Below are 16498 nucleotides of genomic sequence, written 5' to 3' on the forward strand. Positions count from 1 at the left end.
AGGCTACCAGCAAACCACAAGTTTAAATATGTAGGAAGCTTCAGCCCTGATAACGCAAGTTGAGCCCAAGAGGTGTTTTGTTTTAAAACTTTAAGTGCCCAATGCCAATGCAAACAGTAAAAATAAGGAAACTCAGTACTCATTCAAGTGTTGCTCACTGAGCTAAGAATGGTAAGATTTTCTTTAGCAAAGTAAATAAATTATTAAATGAAATTTTCCTAAGCATTAACTAGTGTAGCTAAATCAGCATTAAATAACAGTAGGTGCAACTGAAAGAAGCTACATAAAGCAAATGCTAAATCCTTGCTCTGTAATGTGCCACAGCAGACCAGTCATGCTTTTTTTTTTTTTGTCAAAAATGAGCAATTTCTTACCACTGAATCGTCAATTTGAGAGATGTTATTGTGACTCATATCCAAAGTTGTTAAAGTTCTCCAAGTTGGAATAACTGCAGTCACTGGACAACTTGAAGATGCACCCTCTGGCTCCCACTGATCAAACTCAGAGGCCTCTGGCACCAGGATTTCCTGTTTAAGATGAGCACAATGCAATGTTTACATCTGCAATGAAAACTAACCATTTTGAAAATGGACCAGCAAAGCCTGAAGTAGGGAAGGCTTCTAAGCTTTATAATCACCTAGAGTAAAATTATAGGTCTTAAAATATCAGTTGATTAGGTCAGGAATTATTTTGGATCTACAGGGAGGGAACACCAGCATTAGTAGATGATCCAAATTGGAGAATGCGAAGAACAGTAAGGACTGAAAATTATGCTGCTAGATATCCCTTGCCAAATCGAAGCACAGAAAAGAACAAGAGGTGAGCATTCAGTTCTGCATGATTAATAAGCATGCACTCTCATAAAACCACCACAAAAGTCCCTCTGAAGAAAACACCTGTAAACATTTCCTCCATGTGTTAAAAGTTGAGATTTTGAAAGGTTAGACAATTCTTTCAAGTTCCATGGTTTCAAAAGCTGAACCTTCAGCAAACATAGAACGCACATGGACTCCAAATGGTTATTTCCACAACCCACACACTACTTTCTACATGGGCTTTAAATATACACCAGAATTAGGAACTCATGCTTACCTTCATTGATGTTGCCGAGAAGCGAACACTCATTGTGGCTAGTGTGTGTTTCGATGAAGTCAGCCCTTTTATAAGCTTTCCCCCACAATGATGTATCTATTTTAGAAGAAAATTTTAGTTTGTTACAAAATCAGAAATGCTAGAACAAACAAATGTGAGTCATGGAAGAGGCACATAAAAGCTTCAATATCAGGTTCTCTACTGTTACCAATTTTGAAAGTAGATATGGCACTCCATTAAAACCTCCTCCTGATAACACAAACAGGAGATCATCAGGCCGGGAAAACCAACATTTACTAAAGCAAGAAATTAGAGACAACTTCAGAAATATGAAATTCAAATTTGAGCTAAGCTTCTTGTCCATCAACCTTCTATACACTCTCTGTATCCTTCAAGGTGAAGCTACCCAGGCACTTTACGGGGCACAGTATTTTACTGTTACAAAAAAGGTGCCTCAAACTATGGCTCTTCCTGTAGACACTAATTAAGGTATCATATGTTCTCTGCTGTATATATGAGAAGTGGGGCTTACCAGGGAGTGAGGATACTACACCAAGTATTTAATATACTAGCAAGCTAATTATACAGACCAAGTCTAAGATTACAAAGTCTTTTTATCTGCAGCTGAAGCTGGCACAGCATCAAAGGTCTGGTGGCTTCTGCCCAGCAACCAGGTACTACTTCGTAGATGGTTGCACAACATGGTTGCCAACAGAAGTGGCAAATTTGGTGACATATTAGGGAAAACACAGTGAACCGTAACAGAGCTTTGCCAGCCTTGAAAGAAATAATTCCCAGAGTACCACTGTTGATTTTTGAATGGTGTTTACTACTAGATAAAAATGTCAGTCTGATGCCAATCAATCCAAACTTTTTACAAGCTTAGAGTTGTAAGTCTCCAAGAATAAGGAAAATTTCATATTAAGCAAAGTTACACAAGAAATTATCCATGTCCACAGGAAAAGACAGATTCTATTGTGCAGTAGACTCTTTGCAGATATTAGACACTATCCCACTCATCATCCTCTTCTAGTTTCTTTCCCACTTTAAAATATCAATAAATCAATGACTTCAAGAATCCACTTCAGTTCTTAACCAACTGGAAATCTCTTCTATCAATGCGGCACAAGAGTGTTCATGTACTAGAAAAGGTGCTATACCCACCAAGAGTGGGGACACAGTATAGATCACGAGCCACAGCAGAACGAAACTGGATATTCTTTCTCTAGAAAAAATTGAAGTGGTCTGGAAAGTGTTTTATAAAATACTCATTGAACAACTTCTACTGAAAACTCCATCATTTGCATTAGAAGCAGACCACTAAAAAAAATTTGCAAATTATCAAGCAAGAAGCAATACATCCTAAAACGTACTTCCACAGGCAAGTTGCTTGTCAGGACATTTCCACATGTAGTTGGTGTTTTCCAAATAAAAAGTAGTGTGCAACAAGAGATTCCATTATAACCCATTTATTAGATATTCAAGACAATGGAAAGCCACTATTTTATATTTGTGTATATGCTGGAAATCATTCTTTTTGAAGGCACAGTGCAAGCTAGTCTGAACATTTATATTTGGCATCCTTACTTCCATTACTTGTGAAAAAAATCATCCCAAATGAAAGATTCCATCTAAAGATTGCACTCAGTTCTAGCACCAAGTCTAAGTATACAGTTACTGATATTAGGAGATATGCAGCAGACATTGCATTCACGGAGTATAAAATCATTCAAGCAGTATCTCAGTCATACCTCTATTTGATGAAGTGATTTAAAAATTGACAGATCAAAAGGCAAGAGATGCTCCTGAATGTTACTGGTTCCAAAAGATCCTCCTGCTCCAGTGACCTGGTCATCAACAATTAAAAACAGAATTAGTGCACATAATCCAATTTATCTCATTTCAGAAGGTCTTACACAGGCAATATCAACAAGAAGTATCTTGGAATGCAAACAATGTTTCAAGTATGGATTGATTCCTGAACTTGCAGACTCCACTCTTCAGAAAAAAAAAAAATGTACTTGCAACTGTTAACTGCAGAAATAGAACATTGAACTTGAACTGCCACCTTGTGTTTGTATTTTGTAACACAGGGAAGATACCACAGGCAAAACTGACCAAGGTTTCATTCTGAGCTTAACATGGCAGAGCCCCTTTCCCTAGAAACAGCTTCATCCCAAGCACCTTTTTTTTTTTTTTTTAAGATAGACCTGCCCTCAGTTCCACTACATGGGATGAAGTAGACAAGATGGGTTTGGAGAAAATATAGCACTCCATTGGTACACATCTAATGAAATTACTTTTAAAGCTTCCATGTGGTCATTGGATTCTGGCCTCAGAAAACATCAGCATCAAAAAAGACAGGCATTTCACTAATGTATCCTGTAAACATAATTTTGGGAGAAACCAAAGGTTTTTGCCTGGTCTTATCTGCATCTTACAAACACTGAAAGGAGTCAGAAGCATACAGAAGGGCCAAAAATTCTGAAAAGATACACTGGTCTAACAAGCATCTACAAAAAATGTAGTGTTGAGAGAGTAACTCTTATCTACCTGGTCCTACCTACCACTAAGTCCAGCACCCACTAAGATTCTGTGACTACATAACTACAGAGACCACTTCTGAGAAGACCACACCACACAGCATCTTTGTTAGAGAACAAGATACATATTCAAAGTTGGTAGAACAGGCATATTTAACATATTCTAAGTGTCTGCATGGGGTTATTATCAGTAAAGTTATTGTATATTCACACTAGACTCCAAAAGTTTGCTAAGAATCATGTCAAAGTCTGGTAGGAGTAATGTCTCCAGTATTTGTGCATGTACAGCTCACCTTTAAATACTTGAGCCTACAGGTGAAATCTAGAATATGACCCAGATCTGTTTTGGCATCTCCGTTAGCACATGTAGGTTTCCCCTGTAGCAACTGTTGAGTGACAGCATATAACTGCAAGGGTCTGATGGTAAAGACTTCTCCAGCCATTAATAACTGCTCTCCTGAAAAACAAGAGCATGATATAAAACACATTGCTGCAGTGAGTTGTACATCAGCGGTTATAATAAATGGTACATGGAAAATCTACGGTGAGAGAGGAAACATCTATCTCTTTAAGCTCATGACTGAGGTACCAAAATAACGCCTTTTTTGCCACTTTGAAGAGGTACTAGAACAGTTGAATTAAACATTTTTACACCACAATAATCTAGCTGTTCAAATAGGCATTCATCATTACAAGCATGAAGCTCCTAATACACCTAATGGCAAATTTCCCTCATTTTCCACAGGACAGGAATCAAAGCTCACGATCATATTAAACTTACTCAAATATATCCCTAAATTCTGTAACAGCTAGGAGTTCTCCTATTCAGGAAAAGCAGTGCCTGCCATTTAAATAGCCCTTACAGCTTTTGCTATGCTACCTAAACACATAATTATAGCAAACACAATTTCTTGGAGAGCATAAGGTCTTTCAGCATACTAAAAACAATGGAAAATCCCTGGACACAAAATGCATCATCTGATATTTTTACAACCTCATTTTATTATAGAATTATATTTGAGTAGTAGAAAACAGCACCATGAAGTTTAACATGGGGTACAGCAGTCAGAACATATACATAGAATCTATCTTTCTGCTCTGCCTTTTACGTACACCACATCGACTCATGGGCAAGAGAATCAGCTTCCATGGCAAGCGGAATTCTTGGAAATGCTCTAAGAAGTACACTTCCCTTTGGCTTCATTGGGAGCAAGTCCAGTAGTCCACAGTAAGGGAACACACCAATATACAGCAGTGAGATTGCATGGGCTACAAAGCCAGGACAGATTTCTTCAGGAACTACCTTAATACCTTCCAAAATTAGCTGCGTAGCCCCTCTGAAATGGCTGTACCTAAAGTTAATTTACTGTCAGAACAATATGAAACATGTTTCACCCAGCATCTCAGCCATCTGCAACACAGTAGCATCAAGCACGTCTTTCAAAACAAAATAAGCAATGTTTAATCATTTTGCACACCTCCTGCCATTAAATGACCTAAAAGAGCTATTGCAGTTACAGGAAGTACATCACATTTTCGTCTGCTGGCATCAGAAAAGTCCTTTATTTACTGACCGGAACTCTGGAACAATAATACTAATTTAGACATGTAAATTGATTTCTTGCTTTTAACACACACTGTATCAGCATTCATTGACATAATACAAACTTCCCTAAAGGTTATACAACACATCAAGATGGAAAGCTTAATGAAAACTTCTGCTCACCAGTACCACAACCTACCCTTTAACAACAAACTAGTAGGCCCTTTCCAAAGCATGAATTCACCAATTTGTTTCACTTCCGAGAGTAAGTGCACTACTGTTAGAGTTCCTCCCGAACTGCAGTTTGAATCAAAGTGCAAAAAGCAAGAAAAAGCTGAAGAGAAGTCTCAGATTTTGATATCCAAGACTCAGATCTCTAATTGACTGGAAAGTAAATATAATGGGTATATGAATGCATCTCTTCATTCCCAGTTAAATTCTTGCAGGTGCTTTACCTTTGTGAAAGAGCTCTTCAGCCAACGCAGCAGTGATTCCATTGATCTCCTGCAACGAATAAACCATTATTGTGTTAAACACAAGAATAAACCAAATCAGGTCTGTCATTCACACACTTCTAGTTGCAATTTTTCTAATGTGCAGCTTTGCTGGTTTCCCTATTTTTGCTACAGTGCACTTTGAAACAGAAATAAACTGACCTTGTCATACTGATTTCTTTATAACTTGAAACTACTTCATAAAAATTACCTGAAATTATTTAATTTGATATTTCCAAGACTGAATATACTTAATTCCTTTCAAACAATCGGATTCTGCGTATATTAAAAGGGCAATGGCAGCAAGAGCACCTATTGCTAGTGGCCATTGGCCCAGCTCAGAAGAAGCTATTACAAGTACAGTGTTCTCCAAACAGGTATTTTAACATTCTGAAGAATAACCTAAGTGCAGCAAGCACTCAGCATTTCCTCAGAAAGCCAATATTGCATGAGCTCTACTTTAACAGGCCTACAGGGGACAGATAAAAAGTAATTAGTCTTCTGGACTTCAGCTCTCTATTAAGCTCGCTGCAGAGAACAGCTCAGAAGCCTTTTTCTCTATTCTCTATCTTCTCTGCCATCCTGAACCTCCCCTGGAGGTCAACTTCCATTCCAGGCACTGACAACTCCAGGATGAAAGGAAAATGCTCAAAACTCAACGCAGGAATTTTTTCTTCCTAAATCCAAAGGTGCACAAAGATCAGAACAAGTTATTTCCCACCTGAGCATACTTCTCCCCATAAAAGCCAAATGCTTCGTGGAAGTTCAGAAATAGTACTCGATATTCTCTCAAAGGCACACAAAAGGTACAAAATAAAACCATTTGTGATCGTGAAGCTTCCCCTAGACACACACATTTCATTTTAATGTTGCTGCTAAATGTAAACAGATATTACAGATCATTGCAAAATGCATATTTCATGAGTTTACTTCACTGACAAATCCCTTATGATTTGTAAGAGTATAAATCCACAGAACATCTGAAACATTTCAGCTTATTCGATTAGGCAAACGTTTTAGAATGCACATTCTTAGTATTACTGAAACTGAACAAAGCCTCCACGTCACGGTTTTGGTAACAACAAGCCAGAACAAGTCAACAATTCTGACTCTTATTCTGAAACAACCAATTTCACTCATCTAGCATGCATGCTTAATTGAAAACTATACTCTCTGTATCCCTCTCACCATCTGGGGGACAGAGCAGACATTTTTCTATGTTTATAATTGAAACAAGATTATGACTTGGACTGTGCAGTGACTAGCACGCAAAAGCAAGCTACTCTATTCCTTTGTCAGACCCACAAGAAACCTCTGTCTTAGCTCCAACTACTGACATGCTTCAGCCCCACACAAGTCCGCTGTTTGCAGCTGCCTCTGAGCAGCAGTTGCTGAGCACTCCATCCTTTTCTTGCAAAAGCTACCTGAAAGTGAAACCAAATCTTTTACGGTAAGACAAAATATAAGATTGCAACAAAACGAGGATCCCTGCATCACTGCAGACATCCTATTCAATGCCAAAGTGATGTTCTGCATTGCTATCAATCACTTGCTACTGCTGCTCTTTGCCATGCTGTACCTGGCTTTCCCTTGCTGTATGTGAAGTGGTTTAAATATCGTTATAAGCTACCTGCTTCTATTCCATTTGGTTCTATTAGCCTTAGAAATAAAATTAAACAACCTTCACTGGAAATACTACAAATAAGAATAAACACGAAACATTGCAGCCTTACTTTATAGACTAATAATAAAGATAATTGTAAGGATCATACTGCCTCAAGAGAGCATGTGGTCTGTCCAATATTTTCAAAGATCAAAGTTCTGCAGGAAAATAGCTTTCCAGTAGAATTGCTACGGTAAATATTTAGCTTTACTGCTGAATAGCTAACTTTTTGTGAATAGTTAAAAGTACTCTGAAATTACAAGCAAAAAACAACAGAGTTGGAGTTCATACATTAACCCAGATTCCCCTGTAGCAAAGAAATTTATATTAAGGAACACTTTTCTAAAACACAAGTGCAGCACAGAAACAGGGCAGCATTCATACCCAAATGATGCTAGACCTCTGGGAAAGAAAGATAAAAGGATGAACATTACAGCTAAACAAAAAAAACAGTCTGGCTGAAAAAAACAGGAGAGGGAAGTTCAGGCTGAAAAAAACAAACAAAACTTTGCTGAAACTGCTGCACTGAAACATTAATGGAAGGTCAGAACGTTCAAGAGAGAATAGCCACAGAGCAAAGAAATTATGCAACTTGCCAGGAATCAGGAAGCTTGTTCCATCTGTGCGGAACTGACCCTATGTCACCAAAAACATTTTTCGTAAGTTTAAAACCTCTAAACCACTTTAGAGGACTCAATCACAATACAAACCATCGCTTCTCAGTCAACCCTGCACAGCAATAGCAACACCGTGGAGCAAACCTTCTACTGTTTTATCTGAGTCAAACTACAAACTCTCACCAGGACACTTATGTGCATGAAACACAATTTAAATATTTTTTTTCTTTTGTTGCTGAGGTTTAATCAACAGACCTAATGGATCACTTGTGACTCATTTCTGAAGCCTTTATATGAAACCATAAAGGGCCATCTCAGCACATCCCACCCCAAAGCAATTACTGTTCTCTCTTTCCATCGAGCTCTCCAGTGCATTTTCCTCTTTATAAGAAATCCACACTCCCCCTTACAACATGATGCCATGCTACAAAAAAAGCCTAATTATACACAAGAGATGAATAAACAATTTGCAATATGAACATGAAAGCAAGCCTTGACTTCTTTCTTAAAGCATTCCTCACTGTAACACTGTCTGCTGGCTGGAGCCATTTCTCCAGAGGCCACTCCATCAGCATGCTCTCCTGGAGAAGAGTTATTTTTCTTCATTTGGCCTACTGGAAACTGTTTCAGTGTGAACCACAGCTCCAACCATTAACCACCAAGTGGGGGAGGCAGCGGATCAATTATGTAATGTTCCTTCTGAGAGCCAGCACTGTTGACTTCAGCCTAACAACCAATTCAGCTGCAGATTTATTCACAGCTTCCAACTATTCTGCCAGTATTTATTTTCTGATCTTACTGTGCTGGCAAGTACTGTGGGTAGGGACTGTATCTGCTGCAATAAAGTTAGTGTCAGAAAACACCTTCAAAATGCTTCTTTATCACATTATGCAAAATGCTGAAAAAGAGCAGTTTCAGTTATTTTGTGAAGATTGCACAGAGCTCTGTTCAAGTCATAACTCAGAACACCCAGGACTGCATTTTATATGCTAAAAATATAACTTACATATAAATGAAAGTGTAGGAAGTGTGACAGAACTTTTGGGGCAGTAACAGGGAACTTGGATAGAAGAGTTTGCAGGTAGACCTCTAATTCCTTTTGTCTTTTCTCCACCAGGCTTTTGGAATTTTTTCCAATAATCTTCTTTGGAGGTAACAGATTTTTATCTATTTTCTTTTCTGAGACAAGCTGAAAGACAAAGACCAGAGTTACTACCTGATATTCCATCTGAACTTGCACAAAAGATGCAGCTGAACTAAGGTACAGGCTTCTGACTGAGGCTAGGACTGTCCATGCCAATATACCACAGTTCAAGAGGGGAATGTAACATAGGCATATGATATTGCTCATCCAAAAAAAAACAACAAACAAAAAACACATTAGTGCAGTCCAGATGGCATCTAGCAGATATTCTTGCTCTGAGGAAAAAATTTATATTCCATCCAAAGCTCCACAAACTGTTTTGTAAGAGACCAAGGCCACGGTTTTAGCATCCTTACCTTTTCATGCAGGTCATGGAAATCACTGTAACGATGTTTGACTGTCCACTGATGACTGCCAACACTGACCTGAATGATGTATACCTGAAACAAAGTATGTAAAGTAAAGGAACTGCAAAAGCATTTGTCTCAAAGAAAAGCTGATACATAGAGGCTAATGTAGCACTACAAGGCAATCCTACATTCACACAGTATGTAGAAGCTAATCTGCATCTAATCTGTTAGTTAACTACAAGCTAATCCAAAATCTAAGGTGACTTTGTTGATGTCGGATGTTTAATCTCATTCACAAGGCTGCTCTGCAAACAACAACACGTGGATTCTTTTTATTTTAAGACGACAGTTATTTTTGCAACCCAAAGGTTAAACCAAATGAGATCTCTAAACTATTTTTCTCAACTTTCCTGCTAGCCAAGTCAGTATCCATAGCTACCCATGAGAAGCCTGAGATAGCAGCATCCCTTCTTCAATCCACCAAGTGGTGCAGCAGGCAGAAGAACCTGGCAAGCATCCTGCCATCACTTCACAGTTAAGCAGGAATCTTGTGCTTAGCTCTTCAGAAATCTAGGCAAATCCTCCACCTGGCTCTATGTTAACCATTTAATTCATTTTGGGATAAAGCACATATAATGCAGCTTTCTGTTACAATCATGCCCAAATATTCATTACAATTATCTAAGGCAACCTAATATTTCTTTAGACAAAACTATTTTAACTCTAGTTAAAAATATTTAACTATGCATGTACTAAAGAGACTCAGCTCAAAATTTCCATTGCAGGTGACTTCCCCAGTTGAACACTAGCAATCCTGTAGGAAGTTCACAATCCACCTTTGGACAAACCAGAAACAAACTATCTCAAAGAAACATGAAATATAGGAAATAAAACACAAGGTAGAAAAAGACAGGGCTCAGCAGAACCAGTTCTACAACTGCTTGAAAATAAATTCAACTTGGGAGAAAAATCATAATCAAAACTCAGCAGCATTTAATACAGCTCAGAACCCGATTCCTATCGCAGACCACACAGATCCGACTGATTGCTGCTCTAAGGATGATGCACACCTAGCTGGTCATTCCACTTGAGGAAACAAAAAGCAAAGCTGATTTTCTGTCTGTTACATAAAAGGCAGCCAGTTTTCACTTACTCATAGGCCACACCAGCAGAGTACCAGATGTTACACAGAATATCTCTTGCATTTTAAAAGTGGAACTGTATCTCATATTTTGTAAGCATCTGATGCACAGGCTTGCTGAACAAAACCCAAGTCCTGCAGAGCACCGAAACAAGATGTCTGCCTAGTGCATACAGCAAGGGACACGTCAGTGCTTGGGTGAGTACTGAGAACACAGACAAATGCCCACACAGAATTACAACCTCAATTAAGGCCTGCAACTGATTTCCCATCATGTTGTGTTACGAAACTGCCAGCCAGGATTATTCACCGTGCTGATGACAAACTAGAACAGGAATAACCCGAGTATCCTAAAGTACCTCGTAACCCTGATGAAAGGGGGGGGGCTCAAAGAAAGCTTTTGTTAAAATTAAGAATTAAGAGTGCTGTGCACGGAAGCCATAATGAAAACACCAGTTCGTTTTAAACACTGACTGTGCTGGATTATGGCAGATCAAGCAGCATAGCGAAATGCAATTCAGACTGAATATCTAATGAATAAAAACTCAGATCAGACATTGAAAACCCAGTACACTGCACTGCTCCCAGCTGATCGCTCATCAGACAAGGAAGCAATACACCTCTGCCCCGTGTACAACATACAGTGAGCATAACAAAGGCTTCGTTCCCTTCTGCTGACATGACAAGCCCTGACCACTTCCAGAATCAGAGCACTGAGCCAAACGTGCAGTCTGGTCTGGAAAACATCCAGGGCAGATGTTTTAGATGCACCAGTGCAATTCCTCAGATGAAGTCTCTAAAGAGCCCCAGCGTTCCCCACGTCTTCACCCCTCAGGCCGCATCAGTACACAGAACAACAGGAACAGATCTCACGTTAATCCACCAGCTGCCGTCACCTTGATGGATACAAATGCACAAAGCTTGTGTGTTCGAGACATGCTTCAACTCAGAAATCATTGTAAAGCAAAACCAACCAAACAAACAACCTGAGGTTTAAAAAAAATCCAGATAGCTATCTAAGTACACATCCAACTGGGCACATAAACAATGATAAGGCCAAGAGCTGAAGTTCAGGTTCCTGCCCGCCCATCGAGCCGACTGCTAGGAGGCATGCACAGGGAGATGAATAATGCTGCACCACCTCCCAGACAGCGCTGTTTGCCATGTGAAGTCTCCACCTGCATTTACAACAGACCGTGTCTCCATCCGGATGGACAGGAAAGCATTTACATCCCCAGGCTGGCAGCCTGGGAGCCCACCTCCCAGTGGTCCTATTAAATGATTCTGTGTAATAAATTTTCTATGTCTTTCTATAAATTAATCTCTTTGGAAAGTGTTTACCATACCTAGAGCTGTATTTTTTCATTATTTTCTTACTAGTTACTTCAAAGTGCTCACAGTTCAGTCTGCTCTCCCCACACAGCAGGCCTTTCATCTCCCCACATTTTTAAAAAGTGAAATGCTTACTAAAAAAAAAAGGACGTATAGTTTTTAAACCAGATGTTGCTGAACTTCTGATTCCAGACTGCCTTTTGTATATTTTATGTAGAAGTGACAAAGAACTGCTCTTCTCGTTTTACATGGAGAACTTGCATTTCTGCAACTTCCAGCTCCAAGCTTTGGTGCTGTCAAGAGAACAAGGATGTGACAGAACTGCCCACAGCCACGCAGAGCCCAGGGCACAGGTGTAACTGCAGCTACTGGGTCCCAAATTACAGAACAGTGACACAACCACATCGCCTCCTCCCTGCCTCCTCGGAGCAGGGAGACAGGTCACACCCATTCAAGGAAGCCACAGTCTTTTCCTTAAATATCAAAGCTAGTATTTATATTAAAAACAGCTGCAAAAGACAGGAAAGGCAGGAAAGTGACTTTAGGCCAAACAAATGCATAGCAGGAAACAAATGAAGCACTGGCAACCTCAAGGCCATCCAGCAGACAGTCAGTCTTTGGTCTGTATCCAGCTAGACCAGCATACACGGGGGCTTCTTTCAAAGACAAGGGTGTAAATAAGACCACCGCTATCCCAACTGCTACACGTTGATGGGTACAGGTACACCTTGCTGCCACTGTTCTCTCTAATCTTTACCACATTTAACCAACTTTTACACCAGCTAATACACGCACTTCTGCTCCAGTACAGGTCTGTCAGGTCCCTAACGCCACAAAACTGAGTTTTAAACACCAAATGCCAATGTTTGCAAACCATTTCGCCTCGTGAATCCTTTTGTAAATCGTTTCCATTTTAATTTAAAAATACACTCCTGCATTTCTAATGGTTTGGGCCTTCTCATACAGGCTGGCTGCAGGTCTGGAGCCCTGCTAACAGTTTCCACAGCTGTACACACAGGCAAGCTCAGTGCTTTGCCTCACTTGAACCTGCAGCGAGAGAATCAAATCAGGACCAGTTACTGGCAAATCTTGCCCTCCAAACACACTATTTTTACAGGCCCCAATAAAAGTGGAATTAAAGCAGCGTATTTCCAGAACTCCAGTCACTAAAAAAAGAAAACAGGCCTTGAAAATATACACTGCCATCAGCCTAGCTGCTGCTATCCCCAACCGTGAGCTGATTTGCTTGAACAGTACCTGTAGCTAATAATTCACCCCGTGAAATAACCTCTGAGAGAGAGGGAACAGATAACATTTGGACATTTCCTCAAATTCACCTGAATTTCCCATTCAGGGGTATTAAACATTACTCATGAAAATCCTTAATGCTAACATTAACCCCTCTCAGCCAACACGGGACTTTGAAACCAAACTCGCTGGGGGATGAACCACATCCTAGCTGAGTCCTAAGCAGCAGCACAGCTCCTATGAAAGCACATCACGCAGATAAGTCGCCAGACAGAGGTGAAACAATTGTCAAGAGCCTGTTCCGAGCTTCTAACAAACCCTGAGCGCTGGGTGGATTTCTGTACAGGTCCATAAACACGGCCACCATCTGCCAGGCCCAAACTACGACAGTTCAGGGCTGTCAGCCTGGGGTTAAACTCCTTGTGTACATCAGCGGTGTGAATTCTGTCCTACCCAACCGAGGAACCGCTCTCCTGCTGCTCAGCTTTTCTCTGGGACCCTCCTGGGTGGCAGCAGCCTGAAGCATGACTCGGAGCTGTAACATGCGTTGGTTACGACCGCTGCTCCCTTTTCCTTTTTTCTCCCTGTCAGCAGGAAGGATCCAGAGGTCCCTGTGTGGGTTCGGCCAGGCCGATCCCCAGCACGGCAGCAGCAAACACCGCTAATTACATAACCATCAGAGATGCGCTGCCTGCGAGCCCGCTGAGGTTTGCTTGGCGGTGAGCTCCCGGCCCCACAAAGCCGGTTGATTAAAAAAATAAGTAAATAAACTTATTTGTTTTTTTTGCCGCCCTCTTTTTTTGTTCAGCGCGAGGGGAAGCAGCGCGGCCCCGACCCACCCGCTCCTCTGACCCGAGGGGCTCCAGCCCGGCCCCGGGGCTCCTCCAGCCCCCTGAGGGAGCCGCGCACAGCCCCGGGGCCGCGTCCCCGTCCCCGTCCCCCCCCCTCGCACCGTGTAGCTCTCCACCAGCTCCGAGCCCAGGACGCGGGCCTCCCGCGGCAGCTCCTCGCCGTCCTCGCCCGCCGCCGCCTCCATGGCGCCGGGGGAAGGCCGCTGTGACGGGACGGGACGGGTCAGGGTCGGGCCCCGCCGCCCTCACGCCGCCGCCCCCCGCTGCCCGCCGCCCTCACCCGCCTCAGCCCCCGGCCCGCCCCGCGCCGCCGCCGCCGCCATCTTGGCTCGGCCCCCGCAGGGCGGCGGGAAACGCCCCACGGCTCTTATTGGAGGCAGCGGGGGGGGGCGGGGGGGGGGGACCAGAGAGCGGGGGGCGGGGCTAAAGGGGGAGGGGCGGGGCCTGGGGGGTGCGCGTGCGGGGTGGGTGCTGGGGGCTCGGGGTGAGCTGTGCAGTAAAGCAGCGTGTGTGTGCTGTGCGATGCTGCACGGTGTGAGCGGTGCCATGCTGTGCAATGCAGTGTGCACTGTGCTGTGCAATGCAACATCATGTGTGCTGTGCAATGCAATGCGGTGTGCACTGTGTTGTGCAATGCAACACTGCGTGTACTGTGCAATGCACCACGGTGTGTGCACTGTGCTGTGCAATGCAATACAGTGTGGGCTGTGCTGTGCAATGCAACATGGTGTGAGCTGTGCAATGCTGCGTGCACTGTGCTGTGCAATGCAACACGGTGTGAGCTGTGGTGTGCATTGCAGTGTGCACTGTGCTGTGCATTGCAGCACCACGTGTGCTGTGCAACGCAACATCATGTGTGCTGTGCAATGCAATACGGTGTGAGCTGTGCCATGCTGTGCAATGCAGTGTGCGCTGTGCTGTGTAATGCAACGCTGCGTGTGCTGTGCAATGCAGTTTGTGCTGTGCTGTGCATTGCAGCTCCATGTGTGCTGTGCCATGCTGTGCAATGCAGCACGGTGTGGGCTGTGCAATGCAGTGTGTGCTGTGCTGTGTAATGCAACATTGCGTGTGCTGTGCAGTGCTGTGTGCACTGTGCTGTGCATTGCAGCTCCGTGTGTGCCATGCCATGCTGTGCTATGCAACACAGTGTGTGCTGTGCAATGCACTACGGTGTGTGCCGTGCTGTGCAATGCAACATGGTGTGAGCTGTGTGCTCTGTGTTGTGCAATGCAGCACAGTGCATGCTGCGCTGTACTGTGTAATGCAGAACAGTGTGAGCTGTGCAATGCAGTGTGCATTGTGTTGTGCAATGCCGCACCATGTGTGCCATGCTGTGCAATGGAGCACCATGTGTGCTGTGCAATGCAACACAGCGTGAGCTTTGCAATGCAGTGTGCACAGTACTGTGCAATGCAGCACTGTGTGTGCCATGCTGTGCAATGCAACATGGTGCTGTGCAATGCAGTGTGGTGCTGTGTAGCATAGCTCTGTGCAATGCAACACAGCATTGTGCAATGTGATGCATCGTGGTGCTGTGCTGTGCTATGCGATGCTGTTTAGTGCAGCTTTTGGTGGTGATTTGGTGATTTGTGGCCACCACATGCTGCTGAAGGTTGGAACACTTCTGCGTGGGGTGGAGGCACTGCAGCAGAGCTGTGACAAAGTTGCCTGGTGCCATCTTGCAAACAGGTCTGCTTTCATTTTCACCCGTGTGCTTTTCCTTGGTCTCATCTGGCAGACAATACGTGTAAGGAGAAGGCACAAATAGAAAAAGCAATCCAGGAGGGATTTCTTAGTGCCGCCCCACAGTGCTGCTGAGAGGTGAGCTAATAAGTAATTTTGGAGAGCGACTTTAATTAAGCATCCTCTGATTGTTCCTGAAAGCAAGGCACGTTCAGCTAGCAACAAAATCCCAGATTATTTTCCCCATGAGATATCAGCTTCCCAGGTGCAGGATGGGGGACGCTGGTGGCCCTGCAAACACCCCTGGCCTCCACTAAAGCCACAATTTAGCTGGGCTTCTGATTTCCTTGTATGTGCCCTAACGAACGTGTGGTTTGCAGTGGGGTTGCGGCTGCCTGGAAAAGAAAAACTAAAGTGACATTGTGGGGATGAACATCAGCCTTGGATGCATCCTGCTGCATCCTGGGGCCGTTCTCAGCCAGGACAGTGGGACTCTGCCAACTGCGGCTGCCCTGCCATGAAAACCAGCATTTTCTGCATTTTCTTATATTCGAGACAAGCAAGATACTAACCCACTCCAATTCCAAAGGGCAGCATGCTTTAAAAATTAATTCCTTAAATGCAACTATTTGTCTTTTTAATGCTGAGCCTGGCTGTAGAGGGGGTGCCCGCAGAGGCACGCTCCGTAGCAGGCTCTGCAGCAAATTGCTGTTTTGTGACTGCAAAACCTCGCCATGCCCCTGACACAGAGGCTCCTGTGCCCTCTGCACCCAGCTGTGCCCTGGCTTCCTGCAGCC

General features: G+C 42.9%; 1 protein-coding gene across 8 annotated transcripts in view; it reads right to left on the minus strand.

The window, feature by feature from the left end:
• NISCH (nischarin) overlaps window positions 1–14356 on the minus strand; it is a 28905-nt gene extending 14549 nt beyond the window's left edge. For 3 of the 8 annotated variants that reach the window (XR_003500193.3, XM_027467282.3, XM_072044191.1), the window contains exons 1-8: window positions 14120–14354; window positions 9453–9536; window positions 8959–9141; window positions 5634–5682; window positions 3929–4092; window positions 2844–2939; window positions 1093–1188; window positions 375–527 (exon numbers count right to left, since the gene is read on the minus strand). Coding sequence is in view for 6 of the 8 variants with exons in the window: in XM_027467282.3 (XP_027323083.1) it covers window positions 375–527; window positions 1093–1188; window positions 2844–2939; window positions 3929–4092; window positions 5634–5682; window positions 8959–9141; window positions 9453–9536; window positions 14120–14203 (909 nt within the window). In the remaining 2 variants the exon portion in view is untranslated. Of the gene's footprint in view, window positions 1–374; window positions 528–1092; window positions 1189–2843; window positions 2940–3928; window positions 4093–5633; window positions 5683–8958; window positions 9142–9452; window positions 9537–14119 lie in introns of all 8 variants that reach the window. The other 5 variants (XR_003500194.3, XM_027467283.3, XM_027467281.3 and 2 more) reach the window with 3 other exon arrangements.
• Window positions 14357–16498: the final 2142 nt, after the last annotated feature.

The sequence above is a fragment of the Anas platyrhynchos genome, chromosome 13 (genome assembly GCF_047663525.1).
Source record: "Anas platyrhynchos isolate ZD024472 breed Pekin duck chromosome 13, IASCAAS_PekinDuck_T2T, whole genome shotgun sequence".
NCBI classification, from domain to species: domain Eukaryota; kingdom Metazoa; phylum Chordata; class Aves; order Anseriformes; family Anatidae; genus Anas; species Anas platyrhynchos.